The 22,248-nt window shown below is 37.0% G+C and overlaps 2 protein-coding genes across 2 annotated transcripts; both read left to right on the plus strand.

The window, feature by feature from the left end:
- Window positions 1-512: 512 nt before the first annotated feature.
- Window positions 513-1,118, plus strand: LOC134266201 (uncharacterized; the record flags this gene model as incomplete). The annotated part of the gene is made up of 3 exons (XM_062748432.1): window positions 513-597; window positions 690-815; window positions 907-1,118. Coding segments are annotated over 3 exons (423 nt in total), but the record flags the coding sequence as incomplete, so codon positions are not given.
- Window positions 1,119-15,005: 13,887 nt separating this feature from the next.
- LOC134266202 (uncharacterized) lies at window positions 15,006-16,420 on the plus strand. The gene is made up of 2 exons (XM_062748433.1): window positions 15,006-15,615; window positions 15,802-16,420. The coding sequence occupies exons 1-2, from the start codon at window positions 15,167-15,169 to the stop codon at window positions 15,932-15,934; spliced, it is 582 nt and encodes a 193-aa protein (XP_062604417.1). The 5' UTR covers window positions 15,006-15,166; the 3' UTR covers window positions 15,935-16,420.
- The last annotated feature ends 5,828 nt before the right edge of the window (window positions 16,421-22,248 follow it).

The raw sequence follows: 22,248 nt of genomic DNA on the forward strand, positions 1-22,248 counted from the left end.
ACGCTTTCATACTTCACATATGTAATCCTTGTGAGAAGACCTTTCATTAAATACCAAGAACTTTGATCCTTTGACCTTGGAGTTTGACCTACTTTTTTAAAAACGTTTACCTTGGCCACAACTTTGGAACAGTAGATACTGGGACTTTCATATTTCACATATGCATTCTTTTTGGCAAGACCTTTCATTTGATACCAACAACCTTGACCTTTTGACCTTGACCTTGAACATTTTTGTATTAATAAAAAGCTTTAATCTTGACTATAACTTTTGAATGGTAAGGACTAGGACTTTCATACTTCAAATATGTAATCGTTATGAGAAGACTTTACATTGGATACCAAGTACTTTAACCCTTTGACCTTGACCTTGAGTTCAGTGATGATTTCTAAATAAATGACATATGATAGGGTGTTCATATTACACACAATACGTCATAAAAAATGACATCTCACCCACAATGACACCGAAAGCGGGGGACCACAATTCCTGTTATTTCATTTATTTAACAGACGACCGGGTCATCCACGACTAAAACCACCAAGAAACGTCCCAAAATCCCGTTAAAAACCAGACCCACCACCACCAGCACGTCAGGTAATTTAATATGATAAAAAAAGAAAGAAAGATCATTTTTATGTTTGTGTAATATATGTAAATTTTATTTATTTTATTTGATTGTTTTTTAGTTACTTCCTCAACCATCAACGCAACAAGCACCACAGAGTCGCTTATATCAACAAGGAATTTGTCCTCTACCCCCACCTCCGAGATTTTAACGCCCACCCCAGACCTTGATGTAGTCAAGAAGAAGGGTAAGTATTTTTTTTTATTTAAAATTAAAGAAGTCTTTTTATTTTGAAAAAAAAATCTCCATAGACCAATTAAACTTTTCTATTTTTTCAGAGCACGCTTTAATGACTGCCGTGATCTTCCTGTCATGCCTCTCGTTCCTGATGTTGGTACTGGTATGCCTTTTCCTTCACAAGAAAAAGTTGAGAAGGATGAAACGCACCAGAAAACTTCCGCTGGCCGAGGGTCTTGGTAGTTCGGATGTGATCTTTATAAACAGTCGCGATCGCCGGACAGAGCGCTATTTCGAGAAAAAATTTGAGTGAACTACTTTGCTTGTAAAATTTTGCGACTTTGTCGCATAAAACTTCCTCGGTCCATGACGCGAACTATCTGCCTCTGTGTCACTGTCCATGTTTAATCAGAGTCTGTGTCAGTCACTGTACATCTTTTTTTTTATCAAGATCTGTATCTCTACATCTTGTCCATGTTTAAAAAAAGAAAAATTATGTATATATATTTATTTTGTTAAAACTTTTGCTGCCGCGTCTATCATGCACACAATCATTTTCTGTATCACTGTACATCTTGTCCATGTTTAAAAAAAAAAGAAAAATTATGTATAATTTTTTGTTTTTTTTAAAACTTTTTATATTTGCTGCCACTTACTTCCTCTGCCCATGAAGCAAAATTCCTGCCTCTTTCGTTGACTTTCTCGAAATATACGTTCATGGTTCTTTTTTTTAAAAAAGTGTATACTTATATTTATTTTTTGTTGCGATTCTTTGTCTTCTCGAATCAATCTACACTATTTTTGGTATTAAGAAAAAAAATTGTCTTGTACCTGTCTTGTATTTGAATAACGACACCGAAAATAAAACGAATTTAAAACTTTTTTCTGTTGTTACATTCATATAGATATCCAGGATGAAGGAATTTGTTTGACTTCGGGAGGTGAAGAATCTCCGATTTTCCCCAAAACACCTATTCTTTTCTCAGGTTTAGTCACAGCAGGTGTTGGTTTAGAATCCTTTAATCGTAGATACTCCTCTTTAGGTATGAGAACGTATGCAGTGAACATGTTTAGTCAGTTCCAGAAGGAGTGGTTTTAACAAGACCGGAAGAAATCCGTGTCGTCTCAGTTGACGAAGAACGTGTCGATATTTGTACAAACTTTTGATAAAAGTCTCCCAAGGAATGAGTGCACGGTTATGAATCACGTTATAAATGACTTCAAGTAAGGCTTTCAGTTTCAAGTAAGGCTTTCAGTTGCTGCACACTAATAGTTTCCAGTAACACTCGCCGCTGTCTGACAGACGCAGTAGCTAATAAATTTAAGAAGGCCAAGTTTCGTTTAAGTCGTTCGCTCATCGTTTCATGTACACCGTCAGTAGGTCCTCGGGAAATATTCCCGACCGTAACGCGTAGTCTCTGTTGCCACTGACTGTCAGTTCTATTAATAAATAGGTATGAGGTTTTTGCTTCGCTTTTTTGTAAGCATCCAGGAAATATTTCGTCTGCCCAGGGTAGAGTTGTGTAGCCAGAAATTTGACTTGAAAATTATCCCGAGAATTCTTAAAAAGAATTATGTACTGACAGTTGAGAGAAATAACTCGACTGTCCTTACTCTGAGGGAATAAGTTTTGAGAAATAGATATGACAGATATATTCATGTGATGCACGTGAATGGTAAATAATTCCATGTAATCAAAGGACTGAATAACACTGTAAACCAAATCGTCTAACAGCAGTAATAACCCTCCTTCTTTCTCGCTCCATTCTGATAGATCTTCTTTGGTAGGTAGTTCTTCGTGAAAGAGAATAGACGAATCGTTATCGCGTATTTTTTTGAAAAGCGGGCTGCCACTGAGAATAGGCGTACACGATGTTACGAATAGGTTTTGAGAAAACTTCCGGATTGTTTAAAATTCGCTGAGTAAATCTAGTTTTACCACTCTGACTGGGACCGCTCACGGATAAAGAGAAAGGCACGCGGAAAGCTAAATCACTAGGATTCATCTCGCCGAATGATATTAATTTTTTTTTCATAGATGTCTAAGGAAAACGACGGAGTTAGATAGACGTATTTACTAGATATCTGTGGGCGCGTCCCCTGCAAGACAAAACCAGTTCCGGTGTGCTCACTACTCTCCAGAAATGTTTCGAGGAAATGGGGACCCCCCGAAAGATTAAAAGTGATTTAGGGAAAGATTTTACCTCCCGAAAAGCAGAGAACTTTTTTAAATCGATCGGTGGAAACCATTTTACCACTCAAGGAGAAGCCAAGAGCAATTACGTCGAACGCATCATAAGAACTTTAAGAAGTTTGATACACAGATATTCGAAGAAGGCGCGTTCGTTTCGATACATCGATTATCCAGAATTATAATATAACACCTCATAAAAGTCTGGGTGATAAAGCTCCCGCAGAAATCAACAAACAGAACGAAGTTCATCAGATTATTTCTCAGTACTTAACCAGCCCGAGTGTGAAGAAAAAGATTAAAAAATTGGGGAAGATCAAGAAAATCAGGAAACCGAATTCACCTTTCCGTTTTAAAGTGAACGATACTGTCCGCCTATCGCACCTGAAACATCCATTTGAACGTGAATTTATGGAAAAGTTTACGGGGGAGATTTTCGAGATTAAATCTAGATTTTTAAAGCACAATATACCCATGTACAAAGTGCAAGATTTAAATGGACAGGAACTGACTGGGAGTTTTTATCAATCAGAATTGCAGAAGGTACAAAAACCCAAGGACACTGTATGGGAAATTGAAAGGATTCTGCGTAAAAAACGACGACAAAATAAGACGTATGTACTAGTTAAGTGGTTGAATTTCCCTCGTTCATTTAACAGTTGGATTCCGGAGAGCGATGTACGCGATTTGTCGTAATGGATTTTTACATGGTCATCTCGAATCGCGATTCTTCACATTATTATCCTCATAACGCGCCTAACGATTTTATGCGAGCTGAGTATTGAAGCGGAACGGAATGATGGAATACTCGTCTTTTCGGATATTTGTACAGAAACGTTTATCAAAAACGAGAAGAGACCGTTACTAGGCAGGTTGTTACTGAATGCGGGACAATATAACGTCGCCTTTCAACACATTATGTATATACCAGTGCAAACAAATGACTTTCATTCTATTCGAGTGTTCATTGAAAGTTCCGAGTCTCCTATATAAGACATTACGTGTCTTCTACATTTCAAGAAATATCCGTTTATTTGAAGAATGCGGACTTCTAATGTGTACATCGCCGACACTAAAAAAAGGTCGGATTTCCTTGTGAATATAGATACGACACCGATGATTAATAATTCTTATCGTCAGCGAGGGGGTAACCTGGGGAACGGAACCCTGAGCACCTCTCACATTGTTCCCGTAGATGCGCATTACATGTCGCTAGATAAAAGAGCATCGCCACATGTACCAGAATTCACCCTCGTTTCGTCCGCGCAAAGAGACGTGCAACAAGCCCAGTCAGAATTGCGTCGCGAAAAGAAAAAGAAGAAAAGAGGTCAAAAGAGAAAAAGTAATGATAATTTCGATTAGTTAGACATGGACTCTGAAACCCCTCTCATGCGAAAAGGACTTTCCTCGCGACTTAAGGTTGCTAAAATGACAGTCGGATTATTGTTTTCCACTGACCAAGACTCTACATGTGGGTGTTTGTGTTTATAAAGGAACATTGACCGTAGACTTTAGACGACTAGTAAACAACAGACCTACTTTAACAGTAATTCAATTCGATGCTTGGCAATGGTATTACCTAAAAAGAACTTGACCATTCATTGACCGAGCTCTCAGCGCCATACAATCCAGACGCGATTACTCTCGCAATAAAACTAGCATCTTCCCGCGGTAACGCGTAAAACGGCAACATGGATAACATACAAGAAGGTCTTCCCAAAGAATTATTATTATTTCATCTCCCCGTCACTCAAACAGCGGTAACCAGAACTTATTACGTGGATTGTCGACCCGTGTCACAGATAAGTGAGACAGGACCCGTAGAATTCCATATCGCAGGAACAAGGGACTACTTGGATTTGAAAAAAAAGTTTACTCTACATTAAAGCGCGGATCGTAAAGGCAGACGGAACGTCGTTAACTCCCGATGATAAAATATGTCCTGTCAACAATTTTCTCCACAGTCTCTTTAATCAGATTGACATCTCGTTGAAGGAAAGCAATTCCCCAGCAGTGGCGGGGCTACCTACGCTTATAAAGCCTACTTACAAAACTTCTTGAATTACGGGGAGGAAGCTAAACAGACTCAGCTGCAGTGTTGTTTATTTTTTAAAGACGATGCCTCTTACATGGATGTCAGTAATCCCAACGGCGCTAATTCTGGCCTGTATTTCCGTACGGTTTTTACAAAACAGAGCAGACCTTTCGATCTGGAAGGACCTATCTTGGAGGACGTATGTCGACTTAATCGATTCGTGTTAAACGGAGTTGACGTAAACTTAAAACTTTACAGACAAAACCCTTCCTTCTGTATAATGACTGCCGAAACAGACCCAAACTATAAAATTGTATTCGATTATGTCATTTTTCGAGCTTGTAGAGTACAGGTATCACCAGAAGTTATCGTGGGGCATAACAAAGCTTTAGAACAAGGTACTGCCAAATACCCCTTCATTCAAACCGATGTAAAAATGGCTTCCATCGCTTCTGGTCAGACAAGATTTATATGGGATAATATCTATCTCTCCCAGTTTCATAGTTAAATCTTGCTAGGCCTAATATCTACAGAGGCTCAGACGGGGAATTATTTCAAGAACCCTTTTAATTTTCAATCGTTCGGAACTAGCCAAATTGGGATCTTTGTAAATAATGTCAGCGTGCCCGGACAGCCATTATAAAATTGACAACGACTGCTATATATCAGCCTATAAAAGTTTATTCGATATCGTCGATAAAAACCAGATGGACTCGGGAAACAACATAGATCGAGATGACTTGAAAGAAGGCTACGCTCTTTATGGTTTTATCTTACAACCGAATTTATGTTATGTTGAACTCTGTGAACTGAATCCAGAAGAGGTTCATCTTGGATCTCAGCTATGTTAAGGACCTATATGGAAAATAGTACCTCTGCGCCGTTTTAATATATATAGCTTCTTTTAAAAAATTCAACAAAGCAACTGAATTCTTGTAGAAAATGTAATATAGCTATCAATAATGGATAGGACTGGGCTGTAGTTATTACCATTTGTATCGCACGTATCAGCTGTTTGTCACGTGACTTGTATAAAAATAGGATTGTTAAGCTGAATGTAGGAAATGTGGATAGTGCAAGGGCATATGCTTGTTTTCAAGAAAAATTGATACACATTAAAAGATGTTTATATCCTCTACCCAAAATGTGCTGGAAGCTAGTCAGTACTGTTTTTGAAGTACTTAAAATTTTGCTAAAAAAGCTTATAATAGCTAAAAATTTCCACTTCGCTTAAATTCTGTAATAAATTAAATTAATATTATGCAGACCAGGATCAGCTCCCAGGACTTTTCAAAATACACACTATATGAGCAATAAATATTCCAAAATTCAGCTCAAACAAAATAGTCTATGCACTTGCACTTTTGATGTAAATCACGAATACGCTCATCGTTTTAGCGATATTCTCTATATTCGTTATCCCTGTGCAGCTTCAATGCTACTAGATAAATTCATATTCTATACACATTGTATTTAATAAATTATTTTCTTTTAGTTTTTATGATTAGGTCTAAAAATTAGCAATGGTATCATGTTTATTTAAGCATTCTTGTAATTATTTAACCAGTGAATCTACTCCTCTAGATCACTTGTGCTGCGTCGTACCAAAGCTGATGACGTCATATTTGACGAAAGGCTTTTTTCTATTACTCGACTGTATCACTATCAAGTATTGTAATTTTACAAGATTTTATGAATAATCGATAAAATAAATAAATTCAAGTTGTTATTTACGCATGATCATGTTGTTAATTAATTTTTGTGGCTTGTTAAATTTCAATGACGTCACAATTAAACTTCCAATACGATGTACAAGGAATGTGAACTCTGACCTTCCTTGTCAGAGATATGTCTGCTCTGAAGTAGCAATGCCCAAGCAAGGGGGAGATAACTTTCCAGATTTCCTCAGCCTCGTTTTGATTCCGTATCAAAAAAGAGCTTAAAAAGTACGGCTTAATACACTACTTTCCCTCGTGTTTTCAAACGTTTTGATGACTTTTCTATGAAGTTTGAGATGCCCCCTAGCATTACCAACCCTGAATGTTTGAAGTATGGCGCGATTAGTCGTTTTAAAAATAGATTGAAAAATTTAAAAATCTCTAATTTTCATATACGGACGAGTACAGTGTCAAAACATGCAAAAATAGCTTCTTCTGATATACCACTACAAATGCATATCACTTACAGGCAAGTATTCAACCGTTCTTGTTCGTCACACGAATTTTCTAAGGCCTACTGGAGCAAATTCGGATTGTAGCAGCCAGCCAACACGTGTGTAGAAAAAATGTACACAACGTGAATTGAACGTCTGATGGTCTGTTTACGTCATTGTCAAGCTGATGCAATGTTATATTCTTGTTTTTGAACTATTCTGAAGCATTTTAATAATGAAATTCCGTTCAAAGACTATTTCGTGCGCGAAAACGAAAGTAGGGTTCATCTCAAAGTGAACAAGAATAAATTTCTAGATTGACTTACATTGGTAAAGAAAACAGTGAAAGTCAAATGAAAACTTCATTTATAATCATACTTTGATTTTTATTGCTAAGTTTATTTCTTTAAATGACAACACAGCATACGAATAATGAGACATAAGCTATTCTGTATAAATAAAGAAAACAAAGGAAGACAACTCTTGCATTTCACATTCTGTGTCATATTTTCTTCTGTGTCTCAACAGTGGCACGAGAAAATTATGAAATTTCAGATAAAATTAACAAACTGGTACATAGGTTATATTTTAAAATTGTTTTGATCTAGTATTCCTGCATTATCTGCTTTTAATCTGCTGATGTACACTTTCCAATCATTTTCCTCGGAAAGATGGATAACTCTGCAAGAATTCTGCATTTTTTAAACATTCATTAAAAGCTCAATTTTCACCCGATTTTAGAAATGATTTCTGATATGGAATCGGTGGGTCATACTTTACACAATGGACATAATAAACTAACAATTTTTTGACTCTTTAAAAATCATTGGGCATTGCTATTTGAAGCTAGAATTAGTCCAGGAAACTCTTTATGTAACAGTATGTTGACGTCACCATCTAGGTTTTTCTAAACATAACTCGGGCAAAGCTCCAGCTGATAAACCTCACAAGTTAAGTTTCTGATTTCTTCCTCATCAAGTCTAGGAAATTCAAGAGATTCTGGAGCCGTGTCCCAGTTGACTGATCTTCTGTCCAAGGAATTTTCCTCTACAAATGTCTTGAGAGTGTTGATTTGAGTGGAAAGATGCCTTATTTTGGCTGCCAGAGTGCTGGACGATAGTGGTTTGTAATATATGTTAGATATTGCACAAACAATTCGCAAGGAATCGCCAATATAAGGCGACTTGGTTGGTAGGAAGTGTAAGGGCTAGATATTTCCAGTGTTTGATTCTCGAATTAGCTGCTTCCACTACCCAACGGATCTGCAAAAATTAATGAAGTGCAGTTTTGCACAGGTGAGTGAAATTATGTACGATCAGAGACATATTGTATAGGTATTGTCTTTTTCAATCTTTTGCCTGATTACAATTAATTATCAATATTATCTTGGTTTTCCCAGTCCCATTTAGTTTTAGATAATCACCGATTTTTGTGCCATTCATTATATAGTGGACCACGGCTTTGAGGGCCATACCAATGGTTGTGAGGGCTATTCTGCATGTATCCACCATTATGATAATAATGCTGTCCACGAGTTTTACGCCATTTACTTCCATCATTCTTTTTTTTGGCTGAACTTTCCTGAATGGTTTGCCTTTGTTTCTTTGTCTTTTCCACGCGCTCATTGACTCTTTATACTTTTGGGTTTCATTCCTAGTCTTTTGTTGAATTGTTCTTTCATTACCTTCGCCAGCGTTTTTCGTCTATCATCATTGAAATGCAATCCATCAACACCATACAGCCGGGGATTCTCAGCATTCAAGTGCGAGTCGGCCCTGATAAAATGGACATTTTCTGTTAATAACTCGCTCAATGTATCATTAACAGTTCTGACTTTGTCGTTGTAGTTTTCTTGATCTATTCTCTCAAACAGTGAGAGGACATAAACAATACTCTTTCTTTTGTGCACAGACTACAAGATACTCTATCTGTTTCACTATGCATTCTGTTGTTTTGAATGCAATGTCATTGCTGTCAACACCAATGATTATATGTTGAGGTGAAGCTTAAGATTGTACGTACTGCATGGCTCCATCCAAATTCTTTTTTCCAGCGCCTAGAACATGAATGTTTGTATCTTGTTTTTTGTACATCCTGCGGGGGTCTAGACCATTTCCGTGTGAATCAATTACAATCCCAATTTTATGAGAGTGACTTGACAATGGTTTCTTTGTTACTGTTTTTTCATTAGAATGCACTATTGGCAAGGAAGCTGTGTCCTCTTCTGCAGTCTTTTGTTCATGCTGTTTCTGAACTCCACCCGATTCCAACACCATTTTTTCACAAAACTAGGGTTGTAACCAACTTTTGGAAGTGGAAACACTAGCCTGAGATTTTAACATTGCTACATCTTTAAGTTTTGTAAGAGTTTAATTTCCTTCTGAGTATTGGTTTCTAGTTCCTGTAATTCATTTCTCAATTGAATATTTTCTTTAAGAATTGGGTCCAGATATTTTTGAAGAGTGGTTTGCATAGCCTTTTCAATGTTTTTTTTTCTGTAAGAGTTGAAATTTGATCTTCTAGACAAGAACCTTGAGGTAAAATTTTACAGACTTCACACTCCAACATATTGGAATACTCCGATTTATTTTCTAAATTTCACATTGAACACTTTGGATATCGTTGAATAAAACGCATTTTGGAGAAATCACATGAGGTGTAGATGTACTAATTCTCTTCACAATGGTGATGGACTCATCACCAAGAACACTTTTAAAGTCTTTGTCATCAGAACAGCTGGAATCATTTAACAATACATTCTCTGATGGTGGAAATATTTGTTCCGAATGGTCTAAACGTAGACCATCAGTTATGTCGACAATGTTCTTCAAGTATTGGAATTCATTATCGGCCAATCACATGTACTGTTGTCCCTGAACAGTCATTGAATGAGTATTTGGGTAAATGTGAATTGTTATGAGTTTCACGTCAGATTCGGTGTCATACTCATAGTCTGCATATTTGTTGTTCCCTTTTTTCAGCTGTACAAATACTTCATTGTTTTCGTTCGTTTTATCTACCCATTCGCAAACAAAGCTAAAAGCTTCTCCAGCAGTAAGATAATATCTATACATGTAACCTATGGCTTTGATCCAGTATAACTATCTTTGGTGAGTTTTGACTCGAAATCCTAGCATGTTTGCGTTCGATTTGCATAATTCTACATTCAGTTCTTTATAAGAAGCACTTGTACCCTTACCTGATGGTGTATGTGGATGTTCGGGTATTTTGAATTCAAAATGTAACCCGTCGGTAGAGATCAGAATATTAGTCTTGGGTTTTTGATATTTATATATGGATAATAAAACCTACCACATTCATACAAAATACTAAACATTCATACTTTACATTCAATTCGCTAACTGTAAATATCCGTACTTTACACCAGCTTTACATTTAAATTAATTCAATAAGTATATAACTGCAAATTATGAAAATATATATAAAAGTTTACCAGTCTACATCACCCTATATGCTATACATTATTTGCGTGCTGCTACCTTGACGGTGTGCATGGGTATGGGCGGACAGGTAGTAAAAACAGGTTTTGATAATGAATACAACTCACTCTCTCTCTCATACACCCCTTTCTCTCTATCCTACTAGATCACCTGACAGACAGCGAATGACAATAAAGACAGACAAACAATAGACTAACCACTAATACCAATAGGTGGATCCAACATCCTGGCTACATATTCCCCCTGCTAGGAGTAAATGGCTCCTGACATTACCTTATAACCTATCCAAGGGTACCAGGGCATGGGTCAAGTGGTCTTAAAAAAAATACAAGTTATCGTTCATCAGTTGTAATACTGATGAAGAATCGACTTCATTGTTGTTATCATATAAAACATGTCATACCTGTAATTATATACATAGTAAAAAATGATTAGAAGTATAACTTCATAAAAAAAACTCTACAACGAAAAACACACTGACACAAGGACAAATTAAGCAAGTGTCTTTAACTAATCACATCTCTGCTGGCTCTATACTAATGTCCCTAAACACATTTCTGGCTGACATCCGGTACATACTGCCACTCCCCATATCTCTCTGGCGGTTTACTGACTCTTGGTGATCTTCTTGGAGGTGGAGTACTAATACTTGGAGAACTCGCTGAAATTGAAGATCTTGAAAAAGAAGATGGTATAGTAGATTCATGTAAAGAAGAATGGTTCGATGACTGTCAAAGAGACGAATGGTTCATATTTGACTGTCGAGGAGAGGATTGGTTCATAGTTGACTGTCGAGGAGAAGACTGCTGAGGGTTTTGTCGACAACATCTCTGTGGTATGATGTAAACTCCTCTATCGCTCTCATCTGAAGAACTTTGAGATGAATAATCTGAAGGAATGATGGGTGTTGTCTGATGACTCTGATTCTTTTTGATCTGTTTGGAAACTGGAGAAGAAATAACATTAGTAGGAATACAATTAAAAGGCAAAAGTTGATAAATGCAGTGATAAATGAATGGGCTTGGAAAGTATTACCGCATACCACAGAAAGAAAATCACCTTAAATATCCGACAACAGAGAGTAAACAGGTAATGTATTTAATTAACAGAACGTAAAGAGTCCTACATCAATACTTTAAAAGGAATTTAGCATAATGAAAAGTGTTAAAGACATCTTACAACCTGTGGTTGAAGAAAAACATACACTAGTAGTTCATTGGCCAATTGAGTCAGAACATCAAGACAAGAATAACGTCGCATGAAAGAAGGATATGGAAATAACGAACAGTATTCAATCTCAACGTCCATTAAACAAATATACAAAATAAGAGCAGAGCAAACACGGACCTCCGAAACATCAGAGGTGGGATCAGGTGCCATGGAGGAGTGAGCATCCCCTGCCGACCGGTCACACCAGCCGTGTGCTCGTTGTCATAATCATGAAATAACGGGAAAAATCCGTGGTCAATTCAGTGTATAAATAATGGACTAACAATTGGTATGAAAAACGTCAGTCAGCATTTCATTCAATGATAAATTGTATTTGCTGACAAGGTCATTGTATCGACCATAGAATTTACGAAATGATAACTTTAAACGAGACTGTTGATATTCTTGTTTCATCAACTTGCTTGTCAATAATTTACCTCGTTTAAGAAATTGTTCATACATAGAGCATGCTCTTGTGTATCGAATCAACTGAAATATAAATACTCCGTATGCAGGTGATGAAGGTACATGTATATTGCTGCATAAGTAAGGGAAGTTGACGATAGAAAAGTTAAAGTCATCACGTTTATCATATAGCTTGGTTGTTAGATTACCATAAGTGTCTTTTTCAAGTAAAATATCCAAGTATGAAGCAGAAGTGTCGGACTCTGTGGTATCTTTTATCTCAAGCTCAGCAGGATATATCATGTCGACGTAGGAATGGAAATTATCATTTTTAATTGACAATACGTCGTCGATATATCTAAATGTCGAGTTGAAGGCCACAGCAAGTGTTTTCTCCTTTTCACGTAAAAGATTCTGCATTAATTCTGCTTCATATGAATATAAAAATAAGTCTGCTAATAACAGAGCGCAGTTTGTACCCATGGGAATTCCAATAGATTGTTGGAATAACTGGTCTCCAAAGTTAACGAAATACTAAACATTTCCGTCTTCAGTTTAAAGGTGCGTTGAGTCGTGTCCTCTGGGACACAATTTGGCTGTGGTGGCCCCGAACTCTGTAAATAATCAGCGTTTACAGTGCACCGATCCAAAGAATATATTGTAATCGAAAGGTATTCCGTTTTCTAATAGAAATAGGCAATATTTGGTTGATTTAGGCATTCCGTTTTCTAATAGAAATAGGCAAGATTTGGTTGATTTATGCGAGGTAGCAGAGGCGATAAATTTGACAGATATCGGTCCCAATGATGGTGATATTTAGGCCCCCTGAGAAGAACAGTCCGTGGAAAAAACATATCAACACCCATATTATGCTGATAGCATCGCTTGGACTCCGAATCACGCCATTATTCCCACTATAGATGTCTTTGACGTGTCGTCTTTTATACCAAACTACTGTGGTTGGTATGTAGAACGATTACGGAATATGAAGTCTGACAATGGATACAAGCTTCATTCTTTTGGTCACATCTTTTATGTCATAATGCCTATGTTAGGTAATGATCACCTCTGAGGGTCCCTCGGGCCCCCTCTCCACCCCGTCCAACACTGAGGTGAAGGATATAAGCACCCCTGAGAGCCCCTAATACACCTGCTGGACCCATTACTACCTCACTTATTGGTAATTTTTTATGCAAATGTTGATACTCATCATCAAAATTAATTGTCTTCACTTATTTTCATACCCATGGTTGACTATATGTTAAAACGTCCTAAGAAAAAAAGCATCACTTTGATATTAGTCAGAGAGCGATAGCATTAGCTGGTTTAAGTATAAGAAAATGTTCAAACTGAGCCTTGTGAATTTGGCATTAAGGAAGTGGATTGTAGAATGCATCTTCTGCATTTCTGTCACTAACCATGGAGGTATATCTTGAACCCTGTCAACTAAACAGACTTTATTTTTTTGTGTCTATATATCTATTCAGTAACTGTTTCCTGTGCCATATGATATTGTCCTGACCTTTACCTCCGCGCATCTGTGTAAGAGAAGACGACGCACCATCATCCGTCAAACACCTTCACCTTTACCACTGCCAAATCATTCTTCACCAATTTACTTTCGACTTACACCACCCTCAAGTTTTATCAATTGAAAATTCAAAATCTAATATACCGTAAAGTCTAATCAAAATATAATAAATTTTCAGGGATAACTATAGCTGTGTACAGAAGATAAGTGCACGGCCAGGATCATTTGATTAGACTTGCGAATGTTGTACCGACAACTCAAGAGGTTCCATTAACAGATGATGAGGATGATATCGACAACACATCGGAAGTTCCAGGTGCCACCTTTGAAAAAAAAGAGAATAATCTTTATATAGAGCTTACAACACAAGAGGTGATGTGCAAGAGTTTCTTCGTCAAGTGCTGGTTCTCCCTTTCATACCATCGGACCACACAGTCCAGGCATGCTCGTTTCCCTCATGGAATACATGTGGCGCCAGTGGCTGAATAACCCAACTTTCCTGTCCGGAACTGGAGTGTGTTCACGCTCGCCATTCGCACCAACAATAATGTAGAGGGATGGCACAACAGCAGAGATGGTCAAACAAGCTTTATTCCCTTCTACATGTTGCTGGTAGAATTACACAAAGAGGCCACACAGATTCCCCTCCAAGCAAAGTTGATCTCGGAAGGGAAAATGGTACGCATATAAAGGACAACACATTTAAACGGAAAGCTGTTTGCTGCAAGGAAGCAATATTCGGAGGGGGAAAATGACTAGCAGTCAGTTTTAACTCAAGTAGTGTAAAACGTCAATTATTTTTACCCTTAATCTTACAAATATCTATAGCAACTATATTCTTCTTAGTTTTAAGGCCTGACTCCAATTCTGAAAGTTTATATTTGAAGACCATAAAGGAATGTCACCTTAACCTTTTACGTTTTATGGCGGCCCAAAGCGCCACTTTTTTGTTATATTTCCCCGCTTACCTTAAACAACATAATTAGCATTCTTATCTTATAATCAAAAAGTAAATGCTTATAGCTTTTCAAAATCTCTCTATGGCGCAGCGACATCCAACGAAATGCGTTGAAAAGACATTTGCAGACCCCATGGGGATCCGGGTTAGAATAGGTCCTCAGTACCCCCTTGCTTGTCGTAAAAGGCGACTAAAATGGGACGGTCCTTCGCATGAGACCGTATTAACCGAGGCCACGTGTCACAGCAGGTGCATCTTCGCTAGCCAAGGGTGACGATCCGCTCCTCTCCTCTTTTGACCCTTGGCAGATTGAGTAAGATTTTGTAAACCCAGATGAGCACCCCCTATTGGAAGTTGTATTTAGCTCACGTCAACTTCAGCCAATCAGAGTTTGCGTAACAGAGCAATTTTCATCAAACATGGCTGCACCCATGGAAAATAACATCGAAGATGATATTTGCAAAAGATTTAATATTCCCTCGCTCCGACCGAATCAAAAGAAGGCTGTGAAGGGTGTAATGGACAGAAAAGATGTTTTTGTCGGTACCAAAACAGGAAGTGGAAAATCTCTGACTTATGAATGCATTCCAGTACTTTTTCCAGACGTATGCGTCGTAATAATAACGCCGCTGATTTTCATCATGTCTGAACAGTGCAAAAAATTGACAGCTCTGGGTTTCAAAGCCTCTTACATAGGAAAAGACTCAAGTGAAAATAGCGATCTAATAAATGGGGAATATGATTTTATTTTCGCTAGTCCGGAACAGCTGGTTGGAGACCTTAAATGGTGTGATGTTCTGAAATCTGACGTCTACCAGCGAAAGTTAAGAGCTATTGTTGTTGATGAAGCACACACAGTTATTCAATGGTAAGTGATTTAAAATAAGGGAGCTGAGGTTGAAACAAATTATATTGTAATCAGAATATATATTTAAAAATGAAATCTATTGGGCCTGTATTGAATGATAATTAATTTTCAGAGATGGATTCCTTGCTGCCTAGGTTCAGCATAAAGATTACTTACTGGAACTTAAGTTTATATGTTATTTCTTAGTGGTGAATCTCAGGACAGGAAAACAGAACCTAATGGTTTTCAAGAATCGGAGAACTTCGTTCACTGTGTTCAAACACTCAAATGGTGGCACTTACAGCAACAGCGGGGCCAACCAACAGAAGAAAAATCATGAAACAGCTGTGCTTTTCTTCCAATGCAGAAATTGTTGTTGAATCCCCTGACAGATTAAATATAAAAATATCATCAAGATGTATTCCCAATAATGACCAAGTTGAGAATGTGTTTGCATGGTTAATTTCTGACTTGACAACACTAAAAGAAAAGATGCCACGTCATGTTATTTTTTGTGAGTCAATATCTGATGTTTCAAAACTGTATGTTGCTTTTGTTAAAATATTTGGTGCAAAATGTGAATTGATAAACATGTATCATAGTAAAACTAATGAAAAGATGAAGAAAAACATAAGAACTGACATGGCTGTGGATGGGAAGATTAGAATTCTTATCTGCACAAATTCAGCTTGTATGGGTGTTAACTTTTTCGACCTGCATAATATCATTCATTATGGATTACCTAGAGAAATGGACACTTTTGTGCAGCAAATGGGGCGCTGTGGAAGAGATGGCATGCTGTCAAACGAACTCATATTATTTAAAAATCATAGAAAATCAAACATTCACAGGTGAAGATATTGAAGAAAAAATAATCAGTAAAAACTAGGGATGTCAACGACTAATCGACTATTGGACTATCAGTCGAATGGACCGACGATCAAATGATGAAGCAACACTTGAATATTCAATAAATACAAAAGGAGGTGATAAATAAACTCTCCTCTAAAAATTTGGAAAAGCCTAATTTCTCAAACCATTAACTATACGTTCTCAGACGAATATGAGCTCAAACACATTCAAATTGGTAAATGTAAACTTCTACCTTCGCCATCAATGTCAACATGTATCTGATCAGGTCAAAATAAATTGCACATAACTCCTCAATCTCTAGACTTACTGTTTAGGATCCCCATCCCCGACACTTCTACACAAATTTCAAAAGGTTAAAACATACAATACACATGAAATATTTAACGTTTACGTCATACTTTTAGTGAGTGTTTTTTTTTAGAATTCAACTGATTTTATTAAAAACCTTGAAAAGCATAAATAAATACAAACCTTGAGATTTTTGCTTTAGTCTGGCTTTCAACATTGACGTCTGCGATGATACTCGGAGCTCTTCGAATGGCTTGTACCATGCACAATGGAGTCAGTCGAGGATTGCCGATTGTAACGATGACTTCCTGGTGGGAAATTAACAAATAACGAGCCCGATTTCATTTTCTGAACCCGATATATCTTTAAGCTTACAGCAAAGCGAGTATTGAAAATTCTCAATTTTTTCTTATAGGATCTTTCTGATACGGAAAAAGAGATAATATCCCAGACAAAAGAGTTGGAGTCACCAAGACTATTGGTGTTTTTGGATAGAGGATAACTAGGAAAATTTTCAATCGTTTGGGATGAAACTGAAATTTTTACACAGGTCGAGACCTTTTTGGATTCTGTTATCGCCCTTTTTGCCGTATACTTCATCTTTGATCTCGCATATCCCCGCCCATACTCTCCATTTTTAAATCTTATCCAGGAATACACGATGAATGTGCCGTACACTGTTCAGATGTCCAAGAAATTTCTCCATTTGGCAAAAACTATAAATCAACAACTTAAACCTGAAGTCTCTGTCTCTCTAATAATTTTCATTGTACATACGCCATATATGGCTTTAATAAATCAAATAGTAAGTTATATAAAATAAATCTAAAAAAAACCTTTCTATCAATTAGAAGGTTTTAAGCTATTACAAACACTACTTTTAGATCCACCTACACATTTTTTTTTTACATTTTTTACATAGACATTTCAGACATTGGTCATACACTTGAATTCTTTTGGTCAAGAGGTTTTATATTGTCCAGAGCAAATATTACCAAGAATTTGAATCTTATACTCATGTAGACATGTAGAAAGTTCTCTGGAGAATTTTATGTAAATATATTCCTTTTTTCTGACACAAATTCCCAGACAAAGATAGAGACATAATCCTATCATCACTGATTTTTAATTACATTGTTATTAGTCAGATGGGCTTGGCTCCATAAAATCCATATCAATTGAATTATTTCTGCTGGGGATTTTCCCAGTACATATTTATGCATACTTATATCATATATGAAAGATCACTTTTTACATATTAACAGATAAAACATTAATTTCACAATTCATTTTAAACAGAAACGGATATTACAACCATACAGAATTTTCAGGGCACCGCCCTCCCCTCAACCGATACCACCACCACCAAAAAGAGAGAAGAGGAGGAGACTGTCACTCCCGCAACCAGGGAGGGTGGTGCTGGCACAACAGGCAGCACATCAACCAGAGAGAATAGTGGTGCCACCACCACCTAAACTACAACCACTGAGGATCCTTCGGGCCCCCTCACCACCCCATCCACCACAGAGTTGAATAGCTTAAGTACCCCTCAGAGCCCTAATACTACCTTACTAGTTATAAGTAATTTTTTTATGCAAATGTTGATACACATCATCAAAATTTATTGTCTTTAATTATTTTTATACCCATTGTTGACTATATGTTAAAACATATGAAAAAAGCATCACTTTGATATTAGTCAGAGAGCGAAAGCATTAGCTGGTTTAAGTATAAGAAAAATGTTCAAACTGAGCCATATGAATTTTGCATTAGGGAAGTGGATTTAGAATGCATCTTTTGCATTTCTGTCAATAACTACAGAGACATATCTTGAACCCTGTCAACTAAACAAACTTTATTTTTTTGTTTTTTATATCTTATCGGGTACTGTTTCCTGTGCCATATGTATTGTTTTGGCCTTTACCTTCGTGCATCTGTGTAAGAGAAGACATCCAGCGAACACCTTCACCTTTGCCACATCATTCTTAACCAATTTCTTTCCACTTACACCACCCCTCAAGTATAGACACATCTACTCCCTTGCATACTGTCTTTATTTTCTACAACTGAAACATCCAGTCTGTCTGCTGTATCTTTATTTGATATGTCTACTATTCCTGCTGCAACATCCCTATCTAAACCTAGCTATGAATGGAGTTAGCCACTTTTAACCCATTGAAAAGGGTGACAAGGTCAATGACCAAATGCCAAACTAATAAAAGAAAACAGTGATTTTTCCTCGGGCGTATCAATGCATGGGAGTGTGCGCGCGCATCGATGGATGGCGGAAAATTTTTCTTCTCTAGAATCTTATAAGTTTCCATTTACAATCTATCATATTTATCGTTCAAAATTAACACTGTACAGAGGGTAAGTGTGGAACAACATCAGTCCATCACCAGATAAGTACGATTTTGTAATATAAACTCCCTTATGATCTGACAACATCGATCAAAGGAAATTCGAAATGGCGTCACTTGTTTACATTGCGATGTCATTTGTATTGGTATAGGAAGGATATGGAAATAACGAACAGTATTCAATCTCAACGTCCATTAAACAAATATACAAAATAAGAGCAGAGCAAACACGGACCTCCGAAACATCAGAGGTGGGATCAGGTGCCATGGAGGAGTGAGCATCCCCTACTGACCGGTCACACCCGCCGTGTGCTCGTTGTCATAATCAGGAAATAACGGAAAAAATCCGTGGTCAATTCAGTGTATAAATAATGGACTAACAATTGGTATGAAAAACGTCAGTCAGCATTTCATTCAATGATAAATTGTATTTGCTGACAAGATCATTGTACTGACCATAGAATTTACGAAATGATGACTTTAAACGAGACTGTTGATATTCTTGTTTCATCAACTTGCTTGTCAATAATTTACCTCGTTTAAGAAATTGTTCATACGTAGAGCATGCTCTTGCGTATCGAATCAACTGAGATATAAATACTCCGTATGCAGGTGATGAAGGTATATTGCTGCATAAGTAAGGAAAGTTGACGATAGATAAGTTAAAGTCATCACGTTTATCATATAGCTTGGTTGTTAGATTGCCATTAGTGTCTTTTTCAAGTAAAATATCCAAGTATGAAGCAGAAGTGTCGGACTCTGTGGTATCTTTTATCTCAAGCTCACCAGGGTATATCGTGTCGACGTAGGAATGGAAATTGTCATTATTAATTGACAATACGTCGTCGATATATCTAAATGTCGAGTTGGAGGCCACAGCAAGTGTTTTCTTCTTTTCACGCAAAAGATTTTGTATAAACTCTGCTTCATATGAATATAAAAATAAGACTGCTAATAACGGAGCGCAATTTGTACCCATTGGAATTCCAATAGATTGTTGGAATACCTGGTTTCCAAAAACCACATAGATATTGTCAATCAGAAACTCAAGCATCTTTTTGATGTCAACTTCAGAGTACTTATGTGTGCAATCAGAATCTGTTTTAACGAAATATTCCATTGTGAAAGCAATAATGACACATCTGAGATTCATGAAAAATTAAGGCATTTAACTTCAAATCTACAGAAAGATAGTGTAATTTATGCTATTAACGGCAAGAGGAGCTATGCGTTTGGAAATGTAATATCACTGAGCAAACGTCACAAAGGCATATTGTTTTATCTAGCAACACTCCTCCTAATCATAGCAAATGACGTAAATCTTAATCCTGCACCATCAAATGAAACAATTTACCTATGTGGAACATGCGACAAGCCAGTGACATGGGTTGAAAGGGGTATTATATATGACAATTGTAATCAATGGTACCATGTTAATTGTCAGTCAGTGTCATCTAGTGTGTATTTAGAGCATAAAGAACACTCAGGTCTAACCTGGGATTGCCTAGTTTGCAACTGTCCTAACTACTCGGCGTACTGTTTTTCCATCACAACAATAGACACATCAAATGTCTTTAGTGCTCACCACCAGCCCAGTCATCACAACCCATTCATACTTCTACACCTATCAGATCAAAACAAGTGCAGAGGAAATCGAAACAAAACATCCGGATCCTGAATGTGAACTTTCAATCAATAAAAACTAAGCATCATCAAATCGAAAATTTAATTGACAGCACCAAGCCCGACATTATTTTCGGTACAGAAACATGAATAGATAGTTCAATCAAAGACACTCAAATATTTCCAGCTGGTTTTAACATATTTAGAACAGACCGAAATCTAAACGGAGGAGGTGTACTTGTGGCAGTAAGAGACACATTCATTGTCACTTCAGAACTTATAACAGACTATGAAATTACATGGTGCAAACTTGATATATACGGTCATAAAGCACTATACCTAGCTAGTTTTTATAACCCCAAAACATCCAATGAAAAGGCTATGAATCAGTTCACACAAAGCATAACTCGTGCCTCTAAAATAAACAATGCGCTTATCATAGCAGCAGGTGATTTCAACCTCCCAGATTTAGATTGGAAACAGAATAGACTTAGACAAAACACACCATATGCAAATATCCATCATGCATTCACAGATATACTTGATGACTGTGGTCTACAACAACTGGTCATTGGTCAAAGAACCCACACGGGGCCCAAACACACTTGATCTCATTGTCACAAACTACCCAAACTGTTTCAGAAGGATAGAGGTCATCCTGGGAATTTCAGATCATGACATAGTGTATGCAGAACTAGATTTCATTCCATCTCGTAATAAACAAAACCCAAGACATATACCACTCTTCAAAAACGCAAAGTGGGAAAACATAAGAGAGGATGTCACCCAGATAACTGACAAAAATAATTGAAATGAATAGAACTGGAGAAACTACAGTATCTATGTATACTTACTTCCAAAACCAACTGGAAGAGTCAATCAAGCAAAACATACCGCACGAAACAACACGTAGTAAAGATGGATGCCCATGGTTAACTAAAGAACTTCGAAGCCTAGTCAAGAAGAAAGAGTGATGGTACAAAGTAGAAGTAGTTTCACCCAGAAAGTTTTACGAGTTAGATTACGTACGAGTTGCCTTAAACCAGATGTATGCAGCTTATCAGATCGTACTAAATTTATTCGAATAACTAGTTGAACTTCACCTTCTTGGGATAGGGAGGCAAATGTTCTAATTGTAATGATTGGTTATTTGTTATCTTTTAAACTGGAAAATATGGTGGCATATTTCTGCCCCTTGTGTGCAAGTTATTTTCCTATCAAATATGTCGACATGCAAGATAGATATGTTGACATGCAAGATAGTTATGTTAACATGCAAGATAAATATGTTGACATGCAAGAAAATTGCAACCAAATAAATATTTTTAAAAATCTTAAAAAATCTCAAATATTGCCCACATGTGACATCCAACATGCTACATGCTACTTATTTATGTTAACATGCAAGATAAATATGTTGACATGCAACTTATTTATGTTGACATGCAACTTAGTTATGTTGACATGCAAGATAAATATGTCGACATGCAAGATAAATATGTCGACATGC

Source organism: Saccostrea cucullata, unplaced genomic scaffold, assembly GCF_032062105.1.
Source record: "Saccostrea cucullata isolate Sc308-1 unplaced genomic scaffold, CSIRO_AGI_Scuc_v1 ctg10561, whole genome shotgun sequence".
Lineage (NCBI taxonomy): Eukaryota > Metazoa > Mollusca > Bivalvia > Ostreida > Ostreidae > Saccostrea > Saccostrea cuccullata.

Excerpts from the sequence above, each read along its gene's own strand:
- LOC134266202 (XM_062748433.1), top strand. The coding sequence starts at position 15,167 with ATGGCTGCACCCATGGAAAATAACATCGAAGATGATATTTGCAAAAGA. Across the intron at positions 15,616-15,801 it reads GCACACACAGTTATTCAATG|TGGTGAATCTCAGGACAGGA; the intron begins GTAAGTGATTTA and ends GTTATTTCTTAG.